Source organism: Montipora foliosa, chromosome 9 (genome assembly GCF_036669935.1).
Source record: "Montipora foliosa isolate CH-2021 chromosome 9, ASM3666993v2, whole genome shotgun sequence".
NCBI lineage: Eukaryota > Metazoa > Cnidaria > Anthozoa > Scleractinia > Acroporidae > Montipora > Montipora foliosa.
In genome coordinates, this window is record NC_090877.1 from 13234878 (window position 1) to 13244877 (window position 10000).

The 10000-nt window shown below is 41.4% G+C and overlaps 1 protein-coding gene across 9 annotated transcripts in view; it reads right to left on the reverse strand.

The window, feature by feature from the left end:
- Nucleotides 1–10000, reverse strand: part of LOC137970139 (uncharacterized) — a 16972-nt gene that overhangs the window by 6051 nt on the left and 921 nt on the right. For 2 of the 9 annotated variants that reach the window (XM_068816630.1, XM_068816632.1), the window contains exons 2-6: nt 8874–8975; nt 7916–7973; nt 6972–7580; nt 4196–4283; nt 1399–1434 (exon numbers count right to left, since the gene is read on the reverse strand). In XM_068816630.1, coding sequence (XP_068672731.1) covers nt 7366–7580; nt 7916–7973; nt 8874–8975 — 375 coding nt within the window. In that variant the 3' untranslated portion in view covers nt 1399–1434; nt 4196–4283; nt 6972–7365. Of the gene's footprint in view, nt 1–1398; nt 1435–4195; nt 4284–6971; nt 7581–7915; nt 7974–8873; nt 9536–10000 lie in introns of those variants that run through there. The other 7 variants (XM_068816637.1, XM_068816635.1, XM_068816634.1 and 4 more) reach the window with 5 other exon arrangements.

The following is a 10000-nucleotide window of genomic DNA, read 5'->3' on the forward strand; positions in this document are numbered from 1 at the left end:
ATTACAATTAGACCAGACACATACCCTGTTCTCAATGTATCTATAATAATAAAATATTATTATTTAATAATAGTTAATAATAATAATAATGATAATAATAATAATAATAATTTTTTTTAATAATAAAAAATGTAATAATAAAAAATTCTTAATAATAATAATAATAATAATAATAATGATAATAATAACAATAAACTGATTTACATGTATAAAGCACCTGTATCCCTTTAGACCAAAGGAACTTTTTATATGGCAAAGTATGGTTATAATATAGATATATACCTGTACACATGTATAGATATAATACAAGTATTATTTGAATTTAATCGATCAATTAAAACAATAATTACTGTACATCCACTCAAAAACTAGAGTACATCCTCTTTAACACTTTCTCCCCTAAATTAGCTAGTTGTAGACTTTACTTTGTCTAAGGCCAGGTGATTTTATTTGGCAATGGGGAACCCACTAGGACCAAAGGTTGTAAAGCGAAATATTTAACAATTATTGGACGAGGTTGAGCAAACTATCGTGATTTGTCAGTGTCTCGCAGATCAATTAGTGTATTTGTATGTGTAATCAAATGGTGACGAGTGAAATTAGCAAATAATTTCACGCGCGTTTTGTCAAAATTCTGATAGTTTCCCGAGTCTTTAGGCTACGGAAATTATCAGAATTTTGACAAAACGCAAGTGAAATTATTTCCTAATTTCATGAGAAAACCATTTGATTACCTTTTAATGTCGTGGGTGACAAATTACGCTCACAATCGTAATTGTAAAATTGCTCGAGTACTTTATCCAACTGCTCTGGAAGAATCATCTCCAGGATTTTCTCAAGGTTATTTTCGTCACACCACTTCTCAAAAACTCTCACCCAGTTAATTGTGCCCTTTCATGTATTTAAATTTTCTGCCGCTTCTTTTAATTTCGTAACTTCTTCAATGGTCACTGTCTTAAATCTAGATGCCATCTTGGCTCTGATCGAGATACAAGAGATGTTACCATGGCAATTTTGTAATTTCACATGTGAAATTATAAATTAACGCTGAAATTTTGCGCCTAACTTAAGGAGTAATTTGTCACCCATGATATTAGGCAAATAATTGATCTGCTTGACCGAGTTCAATAATTATTTTATCATTTGATGACGGAGTTAACTTTATTTTTCACAAATTATTCCCAACTATTAAATCTTTTCCTGAAAGCTCAGGAAATGACATTTTCACATAAGACTGTGGTTTCAATTACGCATGAGCAAAATATTGTTTGCAGCAAAACACTTATTTGTAGACATTATTTGCAGGTCACGTGGTGGGCTCTCGGCCAATGAAAAGGAAGGAAAAATCCATTGAATGATAATAAAACTTATTAGGAGAAATACAACTTTGAAACACACCTGAACTCTAGGAGCATGATACGCTTTACAGCAAACCTGATAACAAGGAAAAAAATTAAATCAAAATGGTGTTGTGATTTATGGCTTCTTACATGTAAATAGTGCCAACAAATAATAAGTTTATTGATTTTGGGGATAACAGGAGGCAGTGCGGCCCAGTGGTTAGGGCGCTTGCCTTGAGATCCGGGATCCGGAGAGACCGGGTTCAAGCCCCGCGCTGACCACTCGTTGAATTTGGTCCTGGTAGTCCCTGGTTCAACTTCCCAGTTGCACTTGTAAATAGCCAACTGGTTTGCCTCCGGCCAGTTGGGATACTTAACAGTTGTTTATTTCGTTGTGTTTCATTGGCCCTGAAAAGCCCCAGTGGGGAGCGGTCAATTAAGTATGTATTGTATTGTATTGTATGAGAGAAAAACAAAAACCATTCAACAAGTATTTCAAGTGACATTTGCATGTACAGCCCTGGACAACTAGTTGGCACATTTTAACTTTCTTGTCCAAACCTAAACAAAACTTTGCTTGTATGATGTCAACACCATCATCATCATTTTTTACATGTATTTCAGATCTTTATTTATTTGTTTATTTCGCATTAACTCCACCTTCCTCCCCAAACAATCTTGATGCATGGCTGCCACTGGGTTTCCAAACAACATTGTGTTGCGTTGAGGGAGGGAATGAGGTATTGCTGTAATTACGTGTATGCACAAAAAATTATAAAAAGGGGGAAAGCCGCAGGGGATATTCGCATGTCCAGGAGAGGGGCATGGGCAACTAAGGGTAATAATGATTAATCCTCCCCCCACCCTTTGCAAGGCTTGTGAAACTAGAAAAGGAGGAACACAAATTCTCCTTTTATCTATTTATTTTTTAAATCAATTATAATTATTATGTTAATCACTATCTTTTGGCAAAATTTGGGTGGCAGGGAAGGCAGAGCCTATGCCCCCTAGGTAGCGGTGTCCCTAGGAGAACCCACTAGGGTAGCGATGTCTCTAGAGGCAACCCTACGTTTGAATGTAACATAGGGTGGACCAGAAGAGGGGTGCCCTTCTGGAAGGAGAATAGGTCAGATGGTGAGTTGTACCACCTTGGAGTAAGCAATCCGGACCTATTGCCAAGGAGGGCTGTACCTACTGTCAGGCCTTCTGATAGGGTGCGATTAAAAAATGCAAATTATGCGATTTTTTCAGGGCAGATTGTGCGATTAGAAAGGCCAATTATGCGATAAATAATGTAAATTATGCGATTTTTTTCTCAGCAATTTTAAGCTTGTTTTATACGGTTTCAGGTTAAGAAAAACACTTTTCTGCTGCCCTAAAGACATTTTGAACACAAAGGAACAGTAATTATGTATCTCGATCGACATTAGTTGGGATAAATAAAAAAAAGTAAGGTCTTCTGCACTACAGGTGCACCACCAAATGAATGATCAAGGTGCTTGTCAACCACGAACTTCCGAAGATGGTCAATCACAATAGGGCCATATACCCCCATTTATACGGCTTTATCTGGCCGCGGCTTACAGAAGACTCGAATGTTCACCCCGTACAAATGGTACAAAATCTACGTTCACGTCTTTTTCAAGCCGCTGCTTATATTGACCTGGGAATATATATTCGTATAAATAGTTCCTTTTGCGTATTTTGTACACCGTGGCCAGAGTAAGCCGCGGCTTATTTTCTCTCGTATAAAAGGCCCTAATATTGCACGACGAGAAAAACATCAGTCCATCGTCCATGTGGAGCGTGCCTGTGAGGTACTTTCTTGCTCGATTGTGAGCTGTCAGATCGGGTGGAATGTGGGAACTTCCTTCTTCGTCGAAGAAAAAGCGAGCGTTTTCACAACAAACTTATCCATGAGTAAGTTTTTATCAGTTTTCAACGAAAGAAACTACATTTTGCCGAAAAACTTAAAACTTCCCTTATTTTTCACAAATCTCTTCTGTAAGAGAAGGCAACTGTGTCATTTCAGTGGTGTGTATATAAGGGCGTGTTTGTGTTGCACACCAATAGAAGGAGACTCGTACCAGGTCCCCGACATGAAAAATAAAGCCTTGAACTTCGAATGTTTACGAAATCGAAGGTGACAAAGGTTTTTTAGCCTTTTTCCAAGATAAATCATCTTAAAAATGGCATTTTTTAGAAACGTCTTGATTTATGTTTCATTTTATGAATTTTGTGCGTCCTTTTGTGAATTATGCGATTTTTCGTGAATTGTGCGATGGGATGCGATTTGAGGTCGATTGTGCGAAATTGCACCATCGCGTAATATCAGAGGGCCTGTACTGTGGGGTAAGGTGCATGCATGCGCAGCCCAGGGTGCACTTCCCTGCCACAATTGTGTGAGCCCAAAATATTCTGGTCAAGAATGGGGGAACACAATCACCCCACAGTAAATTGTGTGGATGTTGGCTGGAATACCAACTGCCACATGTAGAAGAAATAGTATACGAAATAGGCATGCGCAGCCCTCAGGGGGAGCAAAAACCCACTATGCCTCGTTTGCTTTGCACTTGTATTTTAAAATGCAGGGCTAGGGAACCAGCTTTTAGGGAACCAGGTCCAGCTTCTGATGCCACCCAAGAATAATGTTACTGTTTAAATTAGTAAAAGACATATTTAAGAGTACCTAGTAGTCATAATACTGGTCATCACGTAGACAACAAAGAAGGGTCTAACCTACAATAATTATAATTACTTCAGTTCATTGTCAGTTGTTTAGGGATAGCCAGCAGTGTTTTTTGAGGAGTTCTTATGTAACGTTCATAGCAGTCAGAAGACCAGCGGCCCAGTACCTTGATTAACCAGGCAGGAATCCCTGCACCAGCTGCAGAAGTCGCAGGAGGGTGAGGCATTGGGAGCCAGGTGACAGAAGCAGTCCATCTGAAAATGGGACAAAGAATCAGCTATTGTATTATCTAGCCCAGGGATTTGTCTAGCGGTAAAGGAAAAGTTGTGTTCTAAGGTAAGAAATTATTGTAATGGCCCATACGAGGTCCACGATCCTAGGGGACTTAGAGCGTGTGGAGTTGATGATGGAGACAACTGGCAGGCCACATAGAAATATGTTTGCCTGACCACGAAGAGCCCCAGAGGTAGCAGGCGATGTAAATTGCAAACAGTTCCTGCCAGTCAATGCTGATACCCATGGTGGGGTTAAGGAGGTGTTGAGGGAGCCAAGGAGCCTGAAACCATTCTCCATTGAGATAGCCACCATACCCATGGGACCCAGAGGCGTCCGTAAATAATTGAAGGTCAGGCGAGGAGAGAATGTCACCCCCTAAGAAAAGACTTACTCCATTCCAATGGTTAAGGAAGGTTGACCTCATTGAAATGTCCTAGCAGAATTCCCCGTTCAGTTTAATGTGCCAGCGAGAGTTAGTGATGCCCTTTGTTCAACTAATTATGCTTTGCAGAAAAGCCCAGCCAAGACACTACCCTGCAGGCAAACTGTAGGGTACCAATCAGGGACTGGAGCTCCTTCAGAGTGGCAGATTTACGGTGTAACTGTTGCCGGTAAAATCCGTTTTCAGTTTGAATCGGTTTTAACCTAGGTTAAATTGTTGATTCTAATTTTACCTAGTAGGTTGAATACGTACTCAGATGGATTGAAGAAACTTTTTTGGAGTCTACATTAAGCCTAGAAAAAAAGTAGGGTCAGGTTAGGATTAGTTTTGGTTATTATACAATGTACATAGATATTAACGGCCAATCACACAGAAGTGAATAATGGAAAGCACTGTGTTGAGTTGAGCATGTTTGTCGATGTAGTGTAGTTGTGAAGACACAGTACTACAGATCTGGAAGGTGCGAGTTCGTGTACCGGTAAATGCATAGTACAGTTCTTTGATCTGTTACTGTGTTGTTGATAAGTGTGTGAATACAGAAACTGATAAGATGATATAAAACATTAAGATGTGTTGAGATACGTTAGACAGTGCTTGGGGGAAAGTGTTGGTGTTTTCAGTCCCTTTTTTTTGAGGGGGGGGGGGGAGGGTGATAGCTGCTTTAACATTCAACCTGGTAAAATGAAGATTCAACCTGAAAACGGATTTTTCACCAGCAACATAACTACTGTTGAAGGGCCTCTTTAGCACAGATTAGTTTGTCCAAGGGAAGACGAACTTCCATTCTAGTAGAGTTAAGGATAATACCCATAAATTCTAAGGAGGTGGCAGGAGCAAAAGTTTTACTGGGGACGACAGGGATATTGAGTTCGGTGAAAAGACAAAGGATTTTGCAAAGGGCTGTAAGGCAGTCCTAGGGGGGCTGGTGAAGAAGAAAAAGTCATCCAAAATGTGGATCACATCAGGGATACCTTGGTTACTTTTAATTATCCATTCAACCATGCAGGAAAATTGGTCAAAAAAATAGGGTGGCACTGTATCAAAGAAATACAGGCTGTTCCATTTCATAACGAGGAGCTCCCAGTCAGATGGGTGCACTGGGATATTACGGAAGGCTGACTTGATGTCCAACTTGGACATGAAGCACCCAGTTTACCAATGTTCTGAATAATAGAGATGGCAGTATCTATGGTAATGTAGTGTAAGGAGTAGTCGGTTGGCCTAATGTGGGAATTAACCCTAGTGGTTTGATGTTTCGGAAAGGAAAGGTGAAAAATGGTTCTCCACTCGGTGGAGTGCTTTTTTGGAATAACCCCAATGGGATAAACCTGAAAACTGGGAAAAGGGGGAGAAACGAATGGGCCAGCAGTGTGACCGAGCCATAACTCTTTCAGGAGATTGGTGCTTTTGATGTGTGGATTTTGCTTAGCAGAAATGAGGACCCGAGGACCCTGGAAACCAATTTTAAAACCCTGGGAGAGGCCAGTGAGGACAGCATCAACAAATGCCCGGTCAGGGTGATCATGCAGATAAAGGGCAAGTTGGGGAAGGTCCATAGGGGTGGTAGGGGACAGCTTAGAAAGGTATTCAATGGTGGCTTTGGCTGGAATGGCTTGAGCGGCTAGTCTTTGACTGGGTGGGTACAGAGCTTGAGGAGTCAGGGTGGTCCTTTCCTGGGTGGGCTGCAGTGCATCCGGGCGTGTTGCATTGGTGAGTGTAGGGGCAGGGGGTGTGGGCGCAGGGAACCCCTTTGTTGAAGTTGAAGCACAGGTCACCATGCTTGGAGCCTGAAGAGTCTGTATACCTGGGGAAAGGGGGCAGGAATCGGTTACGTGATCCGAGTTGCTGCAGGCCTTACAAAGTATGGCTTTTGGGATGACCCCAGTTAATGAAAAGGTTGTGAGAGGCTCTTCGGCAAAATTCCATATCATACAAATACCATGCCATACCGGGAACTTACGGGCTGACTCACATATCAATTGCTGGTAGGTAAATAGGTCCACCCCCGGGATTGGCAGGAGGAGAGAAGTACAGATGAGTAAATGGCAAAAGCGTCGAGCCATCGGTCTATCCTTGGAAGTAATTTTGGGGCGCTTAGCCTGGGATGGGAGGGGTATAGTAAGACCCTCATTTCCTACTTGTGGTTTAGGCTGGGAGTTAGCGGTAACGTGGTCTCGTCGTAGAGATGAAAAAGGAAGAAGGCTAGCAAGGTCCACATACTCACCGTTTGTTATGGCTGTGATGCAGCTGTTGGAGAGATGGCTGGCGATAGAAGGGACTCTGTAGTTGGTATGCAGGAGGGCTGCGTCTTCCGGTGTGCCAAGATTCAAATCTTGCTGAGAGGAGGACAGCGAGAAATCCACAGAGGATAGAGTCTGTTGTTGTCCGCCATTGCGGACAGGTAGAAGAGAGGGATCTGGTTCAAGGCTAGTAATGCCTGGCAGATGTTGCTGAGCAGTTAAAACAGCGCCAGATGTTGAGCTTGATGGCAAGTTGCTCGCGGAGTTGAAGGTTGCCAATTTTTGCTCCACGATAGAGGCAATCATGGAGGCCAACTGCTGATCCGGCATGGTTGCGGGGCCGGTAGATGTGGGTGTGGAGGCCCGAGAATCGTTTGCTTAGAGGCGAGCGATGAGCTGGTGCCGTGGCCCTGATTGTACTAGGTGGGGCTGGGACGAAAGTAAACATAGCGTTTCAGTCGGCATTGCTGCGTACTGCGTCATTTGAACTGCATCTGCAGAGTTGGCACGGGAATTTGACTGAGCTGTGGTAGGCGGAACCGTAGTGCGTTGGCTGCTTCGAGATTTACGTTGTTTCGGCACGATATGTGCACCTAGGAAAAAAAATGCAATCTTAAAGAGTGCAACTCAAGGCACTTGCTTGAAGAGCAAAGCTGAAAAATGTGGCTGACTAATGGTATGAGGGGTTTACATAAGGCGAAACAAGTGAGAATCGTGTGATGTTGTGGAAAATTACTGAAAGCTTTGGCAACCGCTTCAACATTGTAAAAGTGAAAGTACTTTGACCTAAACAATGTGCGTTTGACTACTGGACAAGCCTTGATTGCAAAGGTGAGGAGAGTAGAGTACACTAGGGACAAGTGAGGAAAAAAAATACAGGTAGTACTCCCTTAGGGCCCATTAACCCCAGTTAAGAGCTTAAACTTACAATTAAACAAACCATACTTGCATCCTTCAAGCTCCTTTCTGCAAATATCATCAACAATCTGTACAGAAAAGAAGACATTACTGTCAAAGCAAAATGTCAGAGAGCAAGAGTACAATGCAGACTAAGTATAAAATCACACCACGGAATACTAGTCTAATGCTGACATTAGCCCAAGTTCGGCATTAGTAGTAAAGGGTATACATCATTTCCACAGCATGCATTTTACTCCTTAGTCTGCACATTACCCCTGGTCTGCAGTACAGATTTTACAGTGGCCAATTAATATCACATTATTTTAATGTTCTAAAAGGAAAATTATGTAACGACTGAGAAGTTAAAATAAGAAAACTTCACTTTGGAGCTTGAACTTCAGTCTCCATAACCCATTGACTCCTGGAAGTGAGACTAACTGCAGATGGTCTTTGTCAGTGGTCACGGGGGACAGTTCAGGCATCCATGGGTTTTAGCCTTTATTGTTATTATACTGTATGCAGGAGAATGGCTTCGAAAACTTCACTGATTTTTCCTTACTAGAGATAATGTTTTTCAAACATAACCTTGATCCTTTGAAAGAAGAAACAATTCACTTACAGCTGTAGGAACATTATTAAACATGGTGACATTTTTATCAAGTTTTGTTGCTCAAACTTGCAATTACATGTTTAAGAACATTTTCTCATTAGAGCTAAGTAGAGCTTCTGTCAGACCTGTAATAGTTTCATCTACAATAACTTTCTGGCCCCAGTTGTTCAAATGATGAATAGCGCTATCCACCGGATAAACACTAGCAAAACCAATTGAGTTATCCAGTGGATAGTGATTTATCCGGCGGATAGCGCTATCCATCGTTTGAACAACTGGGGCCTGTTGAGCTTCCCTACTCTCTTCAATTTTGTACGAGACCCCCTGCATCTTCAGATATTTTACTAAACAAAGCTAAACAACGCTTGTGTGGTACCTGTGGTTTATATGCTTTCTTGCCTTCCCCAGGAGCCCAATATTGGTTTGCAAGCAACAGGTATAAAAGGAGGACAAAATATGAGACACCTGGAAAAGGCTCCTAGAAACAGGGTCGCATTAAAACAGGTTTAATTACCATGATGGCAATCTCAACCTTTTCCTTAATCATGCACCCATATCAATTGTCAATTAATTACCTGCTTCAAACAACTTGGCCTGGTAGTTAACTTTTGTAATCATAACCTAGTAAATCTGAGAGCTTTCCTAAACTGGAGCAATATTAATATTATTATTACAGGATACAGGTCACATTTCAAGGAATCGGGTTATTAATTTTGTTATTACAAGTGGTAACTGTTGGCACATACAGAATTTTTAGTCCTAACCTAAGAAAAGGCAGTAACTTTTTTTTAACTTGATAACAAGAAAACCCTCGGGTGTAAGAGGGTTAAGCCAAAACCCAACTACTAAAGCATCAAAGGTTTAAGTTTCAAGGATAGCCTGCCCATGAGTAAACATCTCAATTTGATAATATCCGTTGTCAATCAATTCCGGTCTAACATTATAGAATCTGTTTTAACCTGCGATGTCCAGGCATGGCAGTGCCTGCTTTATTGTTGATCCTCATTTTAGCCAGGTTGAATAATACACTCTACCCAGTTTAAGCAGCTATCAAGCCACCCACCCTACCCCCCCCCCCCCCAAAAAAAAAAAGACTGAAAACACCTCTACCTTTCCTCAAGCCCTGTCTTGCGCATTTCAACACATCTTCTTTACGTTACAGTAATATTCTTTATACATGTGTGTATTTATCTGTTTCTATATTCATACTTACAGTATGTGGTCAAGGAGGTGCAATCAAAGTATTTACCATCTGCCTACTTTGAGGACAATAAGGGTTACTGTGTAAATTATGATGATAACTGTCTCGCTAATCGCTGTTGCAACTGCAGCAAAGATGCAGCTCAACAAGGTCGAAACAGAAAGCATACTATGGTGCCTCTGGCTGCCGCTATGCAGTCCATGCCAAGGCATGACAGTGCCTGCTGATGTTGTAAGATGGCTATCATTAATTTCATTACCATTGCAGTTTGTATTGTACGCAAGCCTATGTCATTGTCACTT